The 19,146-nt window shown below is 39.0% G+C and overlaps 3 protein-coding genes across 6 annotated transcripts in view; all 3 read right to left on the bottom strand.

Annotated features, from left to right (window-relative positions):
* The window catches only part of limk1a (LIM domain kinase 1a), a 50,372-nt gene extending 49,426 nt beyond the window's left edge, over positions 1–946 (bottom strand). The window contains exon 1 of the mRNA XM_068316752.1: positions 788–946. Within this exon, the coding sequence (XP_068172853.1) occupies positions 788–845 (58 nt within the window). The 5' untranslated portion in view covers positions 846–946. The remainder of the gene's footprint in view (positions 1–787) is intronic.
* A 2,525-nt stretch (positions 947–3,471) lies between these two features.
* On the bottom strand, positions 3,472–15,856 carry LOC137596728 (uncharacterized). Its single transcript, XM_068317448.1, has 15 exons — positions 15,830–15,856; positions 14,935–15,034; positions 14,819–14,833; positions 14,674–14,703; positions 14,524–14,550; positions 14,194–14,244; positions 13,077–13,127; positions 12,817–12,993; positions 12,639–12,692; positions 12,362–12,397; positions 12,018–12,068; positions 9,617–9,673; positions 7,085–7,120; positions 5,072–5,140; positions 3,472–4,948 (listed from the first exon to the last, which is right to left on the bottom strand). Exons 1-15 carry the CDS (start codon positions 15,854–15,856, stop codon positions 4,902–4,904), a joined length of 828 nt encoding a protein of 275 aa, XP_068173549.1. The 3' UTR covers positions 3,472–4,901.
* A 920-nt stretch (positions 15,857–16,776) lies between these two features.
* Positions 16,777–19,146, bottom strand: part of LOC137597021 (elastin-like) — a 40,099-nt gene continuing 37,729 nt past the window's right edge. For all 4 annotated transcript variants that reach the window (XM_068317898.1, XM_068317900.1, XM_068317901.1 and 1 more), the window contains one exon: positions 16,777–16,931. In XM_068317898.1, coding sequence (XP_068173999.1) covers positions 16,792–16,931 — 140 coding nt within the window. In that variant the 3' untranslated portion in view covers positions 16,777–16,791. The remainder of the gene's footprint in view (positions 16,932–19,146) is intronic.

Raw genomic sequence — 19,146 nt, 5'->3', positions numbered from 1 at the left:
TACGAATGAGTCACCACATAAAGGGTCTACTTAGGAAGCTGACACAGAGCTCTGCCATTAATCATTACAGGAATGTTTGAATGCACATTCAGTAAGAAGTTGGCTTTCACAATACATACAGTGTCATACCAGTTTATGATCTACAAGTACAGTAAACTATCTGAACTGGTGGAACAAATCCTGACTCTTCCTATTATTAAAAATTCTAGCAAATGAATAAATACAAAGTAAATTTAAAAAAAAAATCTGTTATTATATTAATTACTAGATACACAAATCTCAAATGTCATAGAAGTTAAATGTCCAGCATTAAGTGGTATATATTTTGTGTTTATTTATTATTTATAAGACTTTTAACTTCTGCTTAGCATTAAGATCATGGCTTTAAGCTTCACCTTTAAACTGTTGCAATTTTGCATTAGACCACGCATTACAATCATTATGTTTTTCATGAAAAAAACGACAACCAGTTAGTAATCAGAACACATTTTATGATCTGAACTGCTCCCATACACGGTGCGTAGCCTGGGGGTGGGGGGTGGGGGGCATCTGGGTGTCATCCATAGATGATGCATTGACTCAAAAAAGACACACCTTCTGTTGGAGCAAAACAATTCATTCTGCAGATTCATGTAGTCTCTAATACTGGTGGTGCATAGCTGATAATTTACACACAGATCTAATAAGCTCACTAAAGGGCGGGATGTGCGGCGCATCCTCCGGGTTTCTGGGGGGGGAAGACGCGTTTGTCCATCGCCCACTCCGCATGCAGCCAGCGGCTCCTTACCTTCCTCCTCTCCCATGCGTCCGTCCTTCCAGGTGCAGCAGAGCAGCATCAACCTCATTCACACTCCAACACGGAGATCCGGGACGGGAGAGACCCAGCCGCAAAAAGAAAACGGGTGTCCGACCACCGCCACAACCCGCACGGCGGTCGTGTTGTTGTGTCGGTCGCTCCCTGCAGCCTCTTCCTGCACGTTACTGCGGCGCCTCACTCCAGGGAGCACTCGACCAATAGACGAGCTGAACTGGGAAGGGGAAGACACCGGTTGACCAATCAGAGACGCTCTCTAGTTAATGAACGCTTTTTTAGGGGCGGGGACAAGGACAAGTAGGAAGATTCAAGACCGCCATAGACTTTGAATGAGCAATTTCAAAATAACTACACTTTGATGAATTGATGTGTTTTCAGCAGCTTGGCAATTCAAATTCCATGACCGCAGCACTATAAATTGACATGAAACATTGAAATACACAAACATGTTTCAGGTCAGTGGTGGAAATGACGGAGATGTGTTATATTTCCCCAAAAATTATCTTTTTTTAAAAAATTTGTTTTAGCTTTTGATCAATTTCAATTGCAGTCTGGAACAGTCCACCTCAGCAACACAATATTCTGTAACACATTGTACAACTACGGCAAAAAAAAAGGGGGGGGGGGGTTAGCTTTTACTGTCAACTTGCTTCTCTTTTCTTCTTTTAGCTTTCATATTTCCGTCCTCATTTGAGGACAGCATAAAAAACTATGAAAATAATGAGAAGGATTGGTTATAGAACAACATTATGAAGTGAGGGTAATAACAACATATTTATTCATCAACATATGATGCAAAATTGTCATTTATGTAATATAATGCAAAAGAAAGACTCCATGGAAATTTGACAAAAATCCACTTCTGGAGATCGATGAAGATGATTACCAATATTTCTTTAATTTTGATCTGCGTATGCTGCTGTTCAGTGACTAGTGTCCAGAAGGGTTTATTTATATGCTTTCTTTCTTATTTTTGAAATAGGCTTGCAATTGTAGGCTATAGAACGGCGTAAACTTTGCTGTCCTGAAATGAGGACACTGGGCATTACATAATCGATATGCATCAGACGAAGCGCTGCCTCAATTGGAAGAAACAAGCTCAAACCATAACGAGTTTCTTATTTCTAATAAGAAATAATGTTCATATATTGTTCTACACAAGTTTTGCATTGCAAGGCGGGAAAAAGCTTGAACGTAACACGTTTGAAACTTGTAAAATGACTAACATACATGACGCCTAGCATTCATTGACTGGAGCTTCTGGTGGGCAGAGTTTTGTTTTTTTATGTACAGAAGAGATTGCAAGGTAAGATCCAAGTGTACCACAGTTAGGAATTACTGTATGAATATCTAAGTCACTCCATGAATTAGTGAAGATATGTGTTTACATGTTTTATTACCATAGTTGGTATATCTGGTTTTTTGTCATTTAGTTTACTCCGATAGAATAGAAAAGTTATAAATAAATATTATAATAATATGACAAATAAAATAAGGCCACTGATTACTATGCTTCAAGAATCCTTCCAAAAATTTGGAGGAGAATTTGTCAGTTGACAAAATGATTGCGTGCAATTATGGACATAACACTGTCAAGCAATTCATGCGGGGCAAACCAATTCGATTTGGGTATAAATTTTGGGTATGGTGTGTGGTGTCAGGACACTGCTACAATTTTGATCTGTATTGGCGAAGGGTCTGCTAATGAAGAAGACAGCGATTTGTTGCTCAGTTCTAAGGCGGTGCTGAATATGCTCTTGGTTGTAGATAACCCATTCTCTTATAATGTATACTTTGATAATATGTTCATTTGAGGACTTTGGGATTCAATACCATGGGAGCAATGAGGGAAAACAGGATCAGCAAGTGTCCATTGAAGGAATTAAATGCAATGAAGAAAGAACCGAGAGGAACATGTGATTACAGAATGAAGAAGTTCCCATTGTGAAAAGGGTGGACAACAAATGTGTTACAATTGGTAGAAATCATGACACAGTACAACCAATAAAGAATGTGCAGGTTTGGCGGCAAGAAACTAAGTCAAAAGGAAATGTCCCTCAACCAAAGAACTTATTGTAAAAATTGTACTGTAACCTTAGGTGTTGAATGTTTGTTCCATATCATTCTAAGGAATGAGCAGCTTCTGAACATGTTAAATTAAGTATTTTTTGTTCATTTTTCATTTTTTATGAAGTAGAAACCGTTTATATTTATTGTCTTCTGAAAATGGAAATATTCTTTTATTTGGCCAGAATATATACATACAGTATCAACCCAGTGTCCTCATTTGAGGACAGCCTGTATTTCTTTTCTTACTTGATATAAAGGAGTTTTGGAAGTTCCAACATGTTTGTATTCCCATTTTATGCAAATATCCGGAAAATCATTACAAAAATCTAAAAATTGTTAAGTTGGGTTAAAATGTGTTAAAGCAGTACACAAACTGCTGATTTAGAAATCTGCTAAATCTTATTTATAGAGAAGGATATAAGTTGGAACAATGCCACCAAAAGAGCCCCAGTAGAGTGGGTCTTTGGTATGTGGGTCAGAATAAACGGATCCACTGCGACACAGTGGGACAAGTGTTTTCAATCAACTCACAGGAGAAGCTGATGCTGGTGTGGAATGTGAAAATAAAAACATTGGAAGACACAAAATCCTTTAAAACATTTTATTTTGTTATTTAATAAAGCAAATAAAATGTCAGGATGTCTGGGAACAAGTCACATGTCTGCCGTGGAAATATAAAAAGTGCAAAACCACACTGTTCCTCTTTATAAAAACAGTTTTAAATAAAGATGTAGAGCATCCCACGGCACATAAAGTCTGACCCAGTGAGGCTCATAGAGCGTTCTTACACAGCACAGAGTGAAAGAACCAAAGCCAACTTACATCAAATTAGTACAAACTACAGTACACAAATACAGACTGTTACTGGTCACTTAGCAATAATGCTCATGAACCTTTGGTCAGCAAGCCTTTGAAAAAGCAGCTCAAGTAAATGCAGAGACGGGAGTTTATGGCTCACATGAACACCCATTTTACAAGGACATATTCTGTATTACATTTCTAAACATCGAATAAATGCAAAATACTTCTTTATTTAAGTTCACAAATTCCTGATAACAATAAAGCTATGAGTCAAAGCATGGTGCAAACAATCTCAATAAGCACAAGTTACATGAATGTAAAATATTTTAGCAGACTAAACAGGACTATCAGGACAGTGACACATTAAACTCTCATACATACATAATGTATATGCCAGAGTAGAATCAGAAATCTATGTAGAACTGAAAGGCAACACCGATTCCCCACGCCTTTAAAACATCTTGCGGTGAATCACGTTTTTATTGCCTTCAGTATACGTTCAGGAATCATGAAATGCTTTTCAAACATCACACATAAAAAATGCTGAGAAAACTGAACTGCGTAGCAACTAGAATCAGCAAAATTTCCGAGAGCAGATGGATTGGCCGGAGCCCAGATTCCCCGCTGCTTCAAACCCAGCAGGCCTAAAAATAGCACCGGAGAAGACAAGGAGCCAAAAAACAAAGCTGAGATTGGTCAGATTATGTCAGTTTTTGAGTCGCCCAAGGCAATCCCTGTGTCACGTCAGAGAGGTGATGAGCTCTTTACATTCAGATTAGACAGTGTAGGCTATAACACCAGGGACAGGCCACCTTGTTTTAGGATTAAAATCCAAAGGGAAGTCATTCATAAATCATATTCATTGATCCAGACAGAATTTCACACAACTGAAAAATCACACACGTTCATGCACAGAAACAACATATGGTGACACAAACACACTCATTTTTGTAAATACGGTTGTGCATATGGGGGAGTTAGAGCTGAATAACTTGACCGTATTAATGATTAAAGGTACGGTCAGTAATGCGTCACATCGGAACAAAATTCAGGGTCGGTGGGCTTGTATAACATATGTAACAGATTTTGAAGTCAAGTAAATAAAAAACATCTTTACACGATGTCTAATGGGGTTTGTTTGCTTATAAAATGTACATTCTAGATCATGCAGTAGCACCATGGTTTCTTGAGGTCGCCCTGGATCTCAAGAGCTAATTCACTTCCTCCTCCCACAGTATTTACCCTGGCATCCAGCAACACCACCTAAAACCAAGACCAGCAAAATTACATTTCAGTTTTTGTAGCTTTACATGCATCTTTATGTGAAAAAAAAAATTGTCACAAGCTGTTGAAAGACTTAAATGTGAACACCAGTAAGTTCTTAACCTCTATAGACCCCTCCACCGCCGGTAGCACCAAGGAAACCCTGCAGTGCGCCGTACTTGGCTGCTTTGGCTGAAAAACAACAACATCAATTAGAATTCTTTATTTTTTCTGCTCAAAAGGTAAATCAGTTGCATACAATCTAGTATGTCTGTGCTTTTAGACGAACATGAGGTGCTATGAATGAAACTACAGCTGGATTTATAGATGATACTTACAGGTATACAGACAGTAACATGTAAGGTACATACTGAGGGAGGATAAATAAGAGAGAGACTGGAACTCTATCATACCCAGTTAAAATAATGGTATTCAGCTGCCTATTATAAAAATATGATGTCAAAAATACCATTGTCAAAAGCACATGTGTCAAACTTAAGGCCCGCAACATCATTTTATGTGGCCCCGAGAGTGCCTGAAAATAAATAGGTCAAAAACGTGCTTTGAGCAAAACTACATTTCCCACAATGCAGTAATTAAGCCCATATTAACATTGACAAAAACGATTTAAATAAAGTTAATGTCCCAACTTGTGTTTGATGTTATTTTTTCTTTATCCACTTGGATAGTTTGATTCTCATTTGATGCAGTTCTGTGGGTTTAATAACCTGAGACACAAACATTTTTTTTCTATGCAACTGTAATGTTTATAACTTCAATAAGTAATAAATGAATAGTTATTTAACATTAAGAAGTCGTTACATTTATTTTACATTACATGATTTACATTTAGTTACATTTATAAGTTACATCTGGCCCTTTGAGCTGACGTGGCCCTCGGTGAAAATCAGTTTGACACCCCTGGTCTAAAGTTTAAGATGAAAGAAAAAGAAACTGTGAGAGTAGGAAAATGGTGTATTTGAGTTTAATTCAATGAGCTGAAAGTATTTCTGCACTAAGGCCAAATGCATGGACGGTGTCTCGATACAAATAACCAAGATGAGAGATCCGAGAGATCCATGTGTTCTCTAAAATGGACATTACAAAAGATATAACGAAAAACAAAACAGAGACCCTACAGAAAACACAGTGATCATGTCAGATTTCACAATAAAGGTATTCACAAAATCTCCTTTACTTGTATCAACAGCGTTTTGCTTTCTTAGCCATCAGACAGGCATTTCTTTAAAAATGTTATGAGGTAAAAAAAAAAGAAAAATGATAAATAACAAATTAAAGTGAAATACTGGATCCAAACCCAGATCATAATTTCGTTCTGGGAGATCAAACAATATATTGGGAGGAGGAAATCTTTATACTTTGTATTACTTTTTAAATTATTTTTTAATATTTTTTATTCTTTTTAGACCTTTTTATTAGATGCAGTCTACAAAGTTTTATAGCACAGTAGGGAAGTTACTTGAGTGATCATTTAGTTGGGAATTTTATTACTCTTCTCTAGACTGGAACAAATTATGTCACTTTGTGATATGAACAAATTTTTATAAATTAATGCTCAGGGATGTGAAGCTGAACGGTCACATCCTTGTCAACAGTTTGAGCTGCTGACAGACTCCACACTCGGGTCAGACAGAAAGAAAGTCATTCCCTCTTTTCTCTGTCTTTGTTTCTTATTGCTTAACTGATTAATATCCAGTTATGTGTTGGTTTTCAAATTAAGTCTTTTGGATGTAATTTCCGCGAGGAAAAATGACACATTAATCAAACATTTCATATATTTTTGTGTAAATTTGAAGAATATACACTAATTTTAGCGTGTTTTAAAGCAGTTAAATGTGGTAATATAAGGAATCACGTTTTCTTGAAATAATCCAGACATCAGTAATCTCAAATGTTAAGGAAAATGCAGATTATCATTCATTTGTAATGATAGTGCCGCGCCATCTGCAACAACAAGCATGCAGAGTTTTCCATTCTCACTGAAACAACCTGACATCTCATCCTCTGCCCACAGAAAGAGAGAAGAACTGGAAGGAGGTTTAAATATACAGAATGCTTGTGTTGAAAAAGATTTTGCCTTAAAAATGTAGTTGTAGTGATGAGGGTTTTTTTTACCTTGTTGAGGAGTCAGTGGGGCGGGCACATATCCACCTTGGAAAAAATTTTAGACAATAAAAAATGAGAAAGGAGACAGCAATATTTATTATCTGTTGAATCTGTTACAATCGTTAATATCCTGTCCAGGATGTGGGAAGGAAACCCTGTTGACATTAGAGTAAATCACATAACAGGTGATGTCTGCGATCCAGAGATTATCTCAAGCATTCAAGAAACTAGGTTTAAAGAAATAGCATCGTGTAACATCCATATTTTAAATGTAAAAGTAAAAGAAAGGTCATCTTAGTTAAAGCGTGTGTTTTAGTCTACTTTTAGCAGACGGAAGAAAGATTGCACTGTGCTTCAACACCCTAATATAATTCACAATTTATAGCTGTCCAATTACAATCACAAGGAAATTCCAGTCATCATCTTTTCAATCTTTTTCAATTCCCTCATGCAAAAGTAGGCCTGTGTGTTTTAAAAAGTTGAGTGAAAGTGATTAGAAATTACATCAGTGAGATAAAATTGAAAAGCCCTCATTTAACAAAATCAATGAACATTAATTATTTAATTATTAAAGTGTCTAATTAGAATTTTGGATGTATGTATTTATGATATAATCATATTTCTATTCAGGCCTTTTCAAGTTTAATGTGAAATGCATAGAATGAGGTCTAAAACCCCCTAATCTATTATATTGTTTTTGCTCCCAATCTCAAATCTGTTTTAATCTCTGATCGTTAGCTCTTCTCCTCAGCCAAGATAATTCATCCAACCTGACAGGTATGGCATACAAAAATCAAAATGCTGATTAAGACAGCATGATTATTACAGGCGCGCCTTAGACTGACCTCAATAAAAAGTCAATCTGAAATGAGCGGTTTTGTTTTAATGGGGGGTCTGGGGACTCATAACATTAGTCACTATCTCGTCTGACCACCATTTTCCTCATGCAGTGTAACACATCTCATCTCATCTCACGTAGAGTTGATTATATTGTCGATTGTGTCCTATGGAATGTTGGTCCACTCCTCTTCAATGCAGTTCCTGGATATTGGCAGGAACTGCAATACGCTGTTGTATACGCCAGTCCAGAGCATCCAAAACATGCTCAATGGGTGACATGTCCGGTGAGTATGGTGGGCATGCAAGAACTGGGATGTTGTCAGCTTTCAAGTATTGTGTTCAGATCCTTGACTGGTCTCAGACGATCTTGGAAGTGTACTTTGTGGGTGTGCAGGTCCTGGGCTGGTGTTATTACACATGGTCAGCCTTTGTGAGGCTGGTTGGATGTACTGTCAAATGCTCTGAAACACCTTTAAAGGTTGCTTATGATAGAGATATAAACATCCAGTTCACGAGAACAGCTAAGGTGGACATTCCTGCTGTTAGCATGCCAAATGCACGCTCCCTCAAAACTTGTGGCAGGAGTAGCCAGTCTAAGGCACACCTCTGCAATAGTCATGCTGTTAATCAGCATCTTGATATGCCACAACTGTGAGGTGGGATGGATTATCTTGGCAAAGTAGAAGTCCTCACTATCACAGATTTAGACAGATTTGTGAATAATAGTGGAGAGAAATGTTTTTTTTTGTGTACCTAGAAAATGTGTATGTCATGAAAAATGGGAGCAAAAACAAAGTCGTCGTGTTTAAGTTTTTGTTCAGTATATGCCATCTCATAAAATGGTAAAACAAATAGAGAGTTTAGACAGAAAGCGACATAGAAGAAGTGTTGAGAAGCTGGATTTAGATCAGTGTCCAACATAAAGGGAAGGAGAGATAAACTGGCCTGGCTAGCCTTTACAGTAAGTTTTTTTGTGTTTTCAATTACAGATTTCCAAACTTGAATGGGACGAATCTAAAAAAAGAAGGGGTTGGGGGGGTGGTAAAATGTCCCCTCTCTTTCTTTATGCTCTCAGTTCTCAATAAGGGGAAGCAGTGGATCAGTTTTCCTGTCCTTCCAGCCATCCAGCCGTATTACCTGTCTGCTGGCAGCTGCGCTTTAATCCGATTCCTGATCAAGAAACAAGGACGGAAAGTTAAAGAATTACATTTTCTTTAACTTCTCGTATGCACAGAGGCAGTTTGGATCCCAGCTAGCAGGTCTGGGTTCATGTTTGGTTTCCCAGGAGAAAGAAAAAAACCCCAGAAGTGACAAAACTATGAAAGAGAAGAGTTTAAAGTTTAAGGGTTTAATAGGATCAAACTGAAACTAAATCTAAATGTTGCCCTGTATGTTTGAAACTCCGTTCGTGTTTCACATATATAAAGCGGTGAAGGAAAATATTCATAGCAGAATCAACACTATAACAAGACTTCTCTCTCTAATCTTACCCTCTCTCTTGCCTCCGCCTCCCTCAGAAATATCTATTATGAAATGTGTTGTTGTGTCCTCACCACTGACTAATGACACAACTGATGGCCCTGTCCTGATTGCCATCAACTGAAATATGTTTGACGTATTCCGTATCCATCTATCATCAGCAGACAAAACCAGACTGAACCTCCCATAATGAAAGACGTAGAGAGGAAGCAATACTAGTACCTTGATAGGGCTGTTGAGGGTAACCTCCACCATATCCAGGTACTGCAGGAACCCCACCTATTCACAAAAAAATGACAACATCGAAACATATAAGGGTACAGTGAATATGAATTTAAACAATGACTATTCAATTTTTTGGCTGAAAAATTTCTCTGAAAATGATGAAAAATAGGAAACCATATGTGGCTCAAACATATCTGTGTCTCTTGGGAGAAGGATTAAGGCCATGAGTTTTAATTTCTAGCCAGAAATGTATGATTACACTCAACTCCCAGAAGCTACAAGGTCCAGCAGAAATAAAATGTGCAATATTGACTCAAACAAGTGGTTATTTCATGAGCAGATGTGGAGGTCCCCACTCGCCACCCCTAAGACTCCCTAAGCCTGTTCAGAAATGATGTATTTTATTTCAGGTATTTCTTTTGTACAGCTGCTGTCTTTTCTGCCCCTGAAGAAGCTCAGATGAGGTCACGGTAACAACCCATCCTAAATGACCTCTCATTAAACTAACTCAGAGGAAAAGAAAGTTTTCTGAACTGCTGACAGCGAGTCTTGACGTCAACCTGCGGCACAAATTAATTCCTGACTGTGTAAAAATGTTCTGCACTCCTGCGCCATCTGCTATGGCGCTTTTGTTTTAGCATATGGTTGTATTCTTTCTCTTTGTTTTTATCACTCGTTAAGATAATAAGCAACAAAACACAGCAACGCAACCCTTTAAATCTTCTTCTCCTTTCGGCTTTTTCCTTCAGTCGCCACAGTGAATCCATTGCCTCCATCTAACTCTGTCTTCTGCATCCTCTTCTCTCACACCAACTACCTTCATGTCTTCCCTCATTACATCCATAAACCTCCTCTTTGGTCTTCCTCTAGGCCTCCTGCCTGGCAGTTCATAACTCAGCATCCTTCTACCAATATATTCACCATCTCTCCTCTGGACATGTCCAAACCATCTCAGTCTGGCCTCACTGACTTTATCTCCAAAACCTCTAACATGTGCTGTACCTCTGATGTACTCATTCCTGATCCTATCCTTCCTGGTCACTCCCAGAGAGAACCTCAGCATCTTCATCTCTGCTACCTCCAGCTCTGTCTCCTGTCTTTTCCTCAGAGACACTGTCTCTAGGCCAAACAACATCGCTGGTCTCACCACAGTTTTGTACACCTTTCCTTTCATTTTAGCTGAAACTCTTCTATCACACATCACACCTGACACTTTCCTCCACCCGTTCCATCCTGCCTGTACACGCTTCTTCACCTCTTTTCCACACTTTCCATTGTTCTGGACTGTTGACCCTAAGTACTTAAAATCCTCCACCTTCTTGATCTCTTCTCCCTGCAACCTCACTCTTCCACTTGGGTCCCTCTCATTCACACACATGTACTATGTCTTACTGCGGCTAACCTTCATTCCTCTCCTTTCCAGGACAAACCTCCACCTCTCTAGCTTCTCCTCCACCTGTTCCCTGCTCTCACTGCAGATCACAATGTCATCTGCAAACATCATAGTCCATGGAGATTCCTGTCTAACCTCGTCTGTCAGCCTGTCCATCACCATAGCAACAAGAAGGGGCTCAGAGCTGATCCCTGATGCAGTCCCACCTCCACCTTGAACTCCTCTGTCACACCTACACACACCTTACCACTGTCTTACAGTCCTCATACATGTCCTGCACCGCTCTAACATACTTCTCTGCCACTCCAGACTTCCTCATACAATACCACAGTTCCTCTCTGGGCACCCTGTCATCAGCTTTCTCCAGATCTACAAAGACACAATGCAGCTCCCTCTGGCCTTCTCTGTACTTCTCTATCAACATCCTCACAGTAAATACTGCATCTGTACTTGCTGGGCTTCCGCTAGCCATTCGCCACTTCGCCATAGGCGAAGTAAATTCCAGATTGGCTACAAGATTTTTAGACTGTGTAGCCACAGTGGCGTTCTTATTTTTACGTAAAAAAGCCTAACTTTTTCGCTCGCTAGCGCCGCTATATACGCATGCCGACGGAAATAGCCGAAGTGACCTGAACGCTCCCGATCATTAACTATGCACTCGAGTCATGACCTCCTTTCGTCCAACGAAAGACAAAATGATTCTATTTTTACAAGCTAAACCCACAAATTGGTGTACAACAATGTGAGGACGATCGATCGAAAGAAATTAAGAATCCAGTGTTTTATAGTAGATTTTGCGTTAAAATTGTAATTGAACAACAAATGGTGAATGCTGAGAGGGGGGAGGAGTGGTGACAGACCGATCAGAAGGTAAATGAAGATATTATCAATACTTTTTTACTGAATAACAGGGGCTCAAGTTATACACATGCAATAAATCTCATTATATCTGTATGTGCAGTGACAGTAACTATCTTGTTACTCTATCTGGCATGGGTGTTGTACCTGCCCCACCGCCGGCTCCACCCAGCCCTGCAGAGGGATACAATACTCCACCTGCAACAAAGAGACAGGATAGTTTAATGCAGTGAAGACTCTCTAATGTTCATGAAAAGGCTGCCAGAATAACTGCAAACTCTGCATCCAATAAAGCAGCAGCTCATTTCCGTCAGCTGGTTTCTCATCCCACTAAACCCCTCAAATGTACTTTAAGGATATTGGCCAATTACTGGCGCAGGGGGCACAGTGCAAAGGCATCCCTGGATCAACTGTGCAAAACATTCTTCCTTTATTTTTGTAGTTGGAGGAACATTGTTACATTAATTTTGTCAGCCTCCTCTCATACATACCCTGGCCATAACCATGATGATATGGCCTGTATCCCCCTGAATTGTGATGACACAGAAAAGAAGCATTATTGCCTGGTACTCATTGTGTGTGGTTTGTGTAGGGGGCCATCCAATAGCAATTATTAGTATATTTTAAAAAATTGTTTAATATTGAAATCGGAACTTTTTCCTATTTATGCTTTTAATTCACCCTATTGCAATAACTGACATCAACAGGAGCTTATATACTGTATATTACATAAAGTATTATTTAATGTTTTAAATGAAAAGTTCTGACCTTGATAACCTCCTGCTGCCAGAGGGATCCCTACGCCGCCTCCTGCTCCACCCACTGGAGCAAAGAAGCACAACACAGCAATGTTAAAACAACCTGAACTATAAGAAGTTCCACATCATGTCTGGATAAACTTTAGATGGAGGATTTCAAAGCGGTGTAGCTGCGTGTAAACACATGCCTGGAGGTTTCAAAGGCTTTGCTCCAGGCAGCACGGCAGCTCCACTTCCAGCACCAGCAGCAGTACCGACACCGGTACCGACACCAGCACCAACACCGGCACCGACACCAGCACCAACACCAGTACCGACACCAGCACCGACACCAGGACCGACACCAATACCAACACCATAACGAACTAAAGCACAGAAATTACAGTAGTAGTGAGTGCCACAATTCAAACCAAGACAGGTGATAGGGTGGTAAACAGGGGGCCCTTACGTCCATGGGTCCCACCATAAGCATAACCAGCAGCACCTGGAACAAGTCCTCCTGTTAAAAGGCCAGAGAAGTTAGAACATATAACAAAGGATGGTCTTCATATACTCAGCAAACACTTCAAAAACAAAGCTCACAAACATTGACCTATCATCAGTATACATCGAAAATGGTGTGTCATCTCATCACGTCCGTGATGAATCCTGTGTAACTGGTACTTCCTTAAATGTCTAATGCTTTATTGTACCTTATAGTGTATGTTCTGTATGTACTGTATAGTGTATTTTTTCATCATAGTGTATGTTTTAAAAATTTTAGTAGCTGTTATTGTCTTATATGGATTTTTATTTGGGACAATAACATTTATATTAACATGTGATGGCACTGGACTGAATGAAATCCAAATGATGTGGTTCCATGTTGATTCCAGGAAAAAAAACTGCAGAAACATAGAAATAAAAAACCCCCAAACAAACAAAGAGCTAAAGTGCTGATGCATGAAAACATATTCAGTCTCTTAGAGGTATCACTGTAAAAGAGTTGATGTTGCTTTTCCTCAGGGAACAACTGCTGCTTAAATAAACCTGGTGTGAATGAATAATCTATAAACTCAGATAGGGGAATTAGTTTTTGGGAGGTTAGCAATGATTGTTTAGTTCTGTAAGCCACCGAGAGAGGAATGAACAGAATTTCATGACAAAGCTAGCAGCAAAGAAAATGTAAAATGTAAAAATAAAGTACTTAAAGATACACACAGACAGACAGACAGACAGACAGACAGACAGACAGACAGACAGACAGACAGACAGACAGACAGACAGACAGACAGACAGACAGATATATAGAACGATAGAGATAACTGATCATTTTTTTGCATTCAGTAACACATTTTTGATTCATATTTTGAATTATTTAACAGACAATCTTCGGATGTAAAGGATATGTTTCACATGGATGAATACGGTGTCTGGCAATACGTATTGCCATACACTGTAATTTTTATTTTCTTATCCTACAAATTACGTGGCAATCCATAATATTGCCATGCAATCAACTTGGAAACATTTTGTTAATATTGTTGTACAAGAATATTACCTGGATTTTGAAGGTAAATACGTACCTGGTAGGTATCCAGTTTTTGCTGGTTTGCTGCCTGCACCAATGCCAAGGGCTGGAAACAATAATATTTAGCATCTTTATCATTAGAGTCTGTAGCTGTGACAAGTGATTGTAAATTACTTCTTTTAATGTCTGTGTAGGTTCCCAGTTATCCAGGTCATGGTTATCCAAAGCTCTTTAACTCAGCTCTGAACTGAAGAAGCCTCTTGGATGAGAGGTGAAACATCTTCAAGAAACTTTTTTGAAGTCCAGTGGATTAATTTAAACAGCCTTGGACTTCTTTTAATGATGTGACCTACCAGATTCAACCGCAGTATAAATATTGGCCTACCTCCAGGTTGCTGAACACCAGTTGCAGCTGAAATAAATAAGAGACTCATACTTTATGTAATGTTCTATACTGTCAATTATATCATCAAAAATGACAGAAATGCGCTTTCAAGTTTGTTGTATGCAAGAAATAAGAGAAAACAGATCTTACCACTAGATGGCGCTGCAAGACCTACGCCACCTGTGTTAGAAAAATTAACAAGGCACTGAGTATGCAAGTGTGTACTGTCTCAATGGAATTTGTAAATTATAGATTATTGAAGGCTCTTAAAAACAGAGAGACATTTCATATTTACCAACACCTGTGCCGACTGTAAAGTAAAAGGGGGATCACAATCAGCTTGAGATATGAGTATCCAGATTGCATATGTAGTATTTAACACGTGATGAGTACTTTTTAGGTAAAACTTACCACTGGGCTGTAGGACTCCACCTGAAGCTGCCAGATCAGACAGTATTAAATGTTGATTAGTATCAGTTTTTACAAAAAACAGAATTAATTGAAATGAATGCTAAAAATAATAATTGATATTGAACTTACCGCCTTTTCCCACACACCATCCAAAACAGCAAGGTGTAAAAAGATATAGAGCAAAATTAATAAGATTAAAAAAAAGAATTTTGGAATTTCATGGATGAAATATACAGTAATAATGAAACATTTTACAGAACCTAAGGTTGGAAGTTGAGAGTAAAAGAAATGGAACACAAAAAATACACATTCCTCTCAAAATAATAAACACAAACATTTAACATTAATAGAAAATTATGTTAAGACTGTTGAAATGTACTCTAAAGCTGCTGAAAATCAGTGTTCTACAATGATATAAGTTTGGAATAAATAAATGATGAAGATTAAGTATCTCATCATATTAAATGGTATCCATGACAATGGGTTAAGGAAATTTAAAACCAAAATAACCAATGTGGAATATGGACTCTAATACACAGGTAAACAACAGAGCAAACTTTTACAGAAACCCGAAAATGCATCAATCCATCTTTGTCTCTTGAATGTCTAATCGAAGACTAAATTACATTGACTATTAACTGAAAGTTACAGGAATATGTATAAAGGTAATCCATTAAGCACAGCTAGGTGTTAGTGAAAAGAAAAGTTGATCACAAGACAAGTACTGTTGAGAAAAATAGGCAACCCGTGACTATGACTGAAAAGAAAATGGGAAGCGACAGGGACCGCACAAGACACATGAAGTGAGAGTTCAACAGGAAATGAAGCCGACATGTAAAGATTGTGTCTGAAGCACAGCTGTGATGGAAAAGCTCTTACATCTGACAGATCATACAATGCTGGTGGCAAAAGCACATTTCATTGATGTCTTTATGGTCCCATCAGAACACGACTCAATAAAATAGTTAAGGGATGTTAAGGTCTTGTTTGTACAGAGGCTGTAATTTCTAGGTATATATATGTGTGTGTGTGTGTGTGTGTACTGTATATGTTATGTATATGTTATGTAAATGTTACCTAAATGCATAAACATTGCATATATATATTTACATTTCATATATATATATATATATATATATATATATATATATATATATATATATATATATATATATATAAAATCCAGTCAGAGAGAGAGGGGGGGGGAGGGAGGGAGAGAGAGAGAGAGAGAGAGAGAGAGACAGAGAGAGAGAGAGAGAGAGAGAGAGAGAGAGAGAGAGAGAGAGAGACAGAGAGAGAGAGAGAGAGAGAGAGAGAGAGAGTAACTCCTCAATATGCACTTCTGGAAGGCTTCAGCCAATAGAATGTGCGTACGGCATCACGTGACTACCTACTAAAAATCAGCGATGTAGTGAGGCCGCACGAGGGATTACTGTATATACTGTATACACACACACACACACGCACGCACGTACGCACGCACGCATGCAGGCACACACACGCACACACACACACACACACACACACACACACACACACACACACACACACACACACACATATACTCGGGTCTGAAACCATTAACATCCGGTTCCCAGGCCGAGCTACTGCCGCCACTAAATGTGTGTGTATGTATATATGTACATATTTATGTATGTATCTATGAATGTATGTGTATACATAAATACATACCTAGAAATTACAGCTTGTGTGTATGTGTTTGCGTGTGTGTGTGTATATAATTACTCTGTTGATTTATAATATAATTAAATACTAACAACAAATAAAGACAGAAGTGGAAGGCAAACAGTCATCAATACTGAGTAGTCTGTCTCATTTTACATCAGAGTAATGTGTTCAATAATGCGTACAGTTCAGCAGGAATGTGATATATATTAAATACCACAGATTTCTCTGAAAGATTTCATGCAAACAGCAAGTCTTACTGGGCTGTGGGACCTCTGGGGCCTTGCCAATTTCAGCAATAGGAGTGGGCCCTGCCAAAAGACAACAGGTTCCAGTTTCATCCACTGCACCTTAAACAAGCATGTAGTGAGAGAGACTGGAAAAGGCAGAAGCTTTGAGGCGAACCTGATGCTGCCACAGCATGGAAGCTGTAAGCAAGAGGGGTCAAAAGCTATAGCAGTAGCAATACACACATCCTTCAGCTCTGTGGGCAGGAGAGGGGTGATGAAAATAAGGAAGGGGTGAATGATGGCCCAGCGAAGTAGCAGCTACCCAAAGACAGAGTGCAATAGTCAAAACCTTCTGCATTTCCCTATTGTACACCACATATTACAATCTGGGGAAAAAAACATAAATATGTGTGTGTGTGTGTATGTGTATATACAGTATATATACACACACACACACACACACACACACACACACATATATATGTACTGTATATATATACATATACACTACACATACTGTGCACACACACTCACACACACGTATATACTGTATATACATACATACTGCATATATATATATATATATTTTATGGTTTTCTTTTGATAGTTTTTAATATATATATATACGTATATGTGTGTGTGTGTGTGTGTGTGTGTGTGTGTGTGTGTGTGTGTGTGTGTGTGTGTGTGTACACACTACAGTTCGTCTAGTGTGTATAAATTTACCTTCTCTACATACCTTACCTTCTCTACATAACAACTGTGTGTTTGTTTAAAGTACCTGTACACATATATGTGCATATACAGTGCGCCCTTGTTACTCGCGGTTAATGCGTTAAAAGAAACCACACACGAATAATGAATTCCGCAATATAGCAACAAACTATTAATCTTAGTATTTACAGTAGTATTTTCTGCACTACAAGGCACACTGGTTTATAAGGCGCACATTTAATGAATTGCTAATTTTATGAATTATTTCATGTATAAGGCGCACGGGATTATAAGGTGCACTGTAGGTTTATGAGAAAATTATAGGCTTTTAGGTGAGCCTTATAGTGTGGAAAAATACTGTAATTAAAACATCTATGAACCCTCCTTTATGAACATTTCTGAACGTTCCAGGAACCACACGTGATTAACAAATTCCGCAATGGAGCGACAAACTATTTTTCTTATTATTTACAGTAATTTAAACATTTATGAACCCATACTGATATTAAACCACCTTCTATCTGTATTATCTTTTCCCACACTCTTATCGACTGTTTATAACACTTTTGTGTCTCTCGGACGTCCTAGACTCACAGAACGTAGGGCACTTCCTGATGCCGTCAGCCAATAGAATGCGCGTATGGTATCACGTGACTGCATACAACAAATCCGCGATGAGAAGTCGCGAGTGTTGACGCGCAAAGGCGCGAGGGCGCACTCTTCTTCTTTTCCTTTCGGCTTTTCCCTTCAGGGGTTGTCACAGTGAATCAGTTGCCCCCATCTAACCCTGTCTTCTGCATCCTCTTCTCTCACACCAACTACCTTCATGTCCTCTTTCACTGCATCCATAAACCTCCTCTTTGGTCTTCCTCTAGGCCTCCTGCCTGGCAGTTCAGAACTCAGCATCCTTCTACCAATATATTCACTATCTCTCCTCTGGACATGTCCAAACCATCTCAGTCTGGCCTCTCTGACTTTATCTCCAGAACCTCTAACATGTGCTGTCCCTCTGATGTACTCATTCCTGATCCTATCCTTCCTGGTCACTCCCAGAGAGAACCTCAGCATCTTCATCTCTGCTACCTCCAGCTCCGTCTCCTGTCTTTTCTTCAGTGACACTGTCTCTAGACCAAACAACATCGCTGGTCTCACCACAGTTTTGTACACCTTTCCTTTCATTTTAGCTGAAACTCTTCTATCACACATCACACCTGACACTTTCCTCCACCCGTTCATCAACTCTTCAAAGTACTCTTTCCATCTTCCCATCACACTACTGGCACCTGTCAATAGACTTCCATCCCTATCCTTAATCACCCTAACCTGCTGCACGTCCTTCCCATCTCTGTCTCTCTGTCTTGCCAACCTGTATAGATCAGTCTCTCTCTCCTTACTATGTAATCTAGCATACATGTCATCATAGGTCCCTTGTTTGGCCTTTGCTACCTCTATCTTCACCTTACGCTGCATCTCCCTATACTCCTGTCTACTCTCCTCAGTCCTCTCAGTGTCCCACTTCCTCTTGGCTAACCTCTTTCTCTGTATACACTCCTGTACCTCCTCATTCCACCACCAAGTCTCC

Source organism: Antennarius striatus, chromosome 6 (genome assembly GCF_040054535.1).
Source record: "Antennarius striatus isolate MH-2024 chromosome 6, ASM4005453v1, whole genome shotgun sequence".
Lineage (NCBI taxonomy): Eukaryota > Metazoa > Chordata > Actinopteri > Lophiiformes > Antennariidae > Antennarius > Antennarius striatus.
This window is presented reverse-complemented; position numbering and strand designations above follow the sequence as displayed.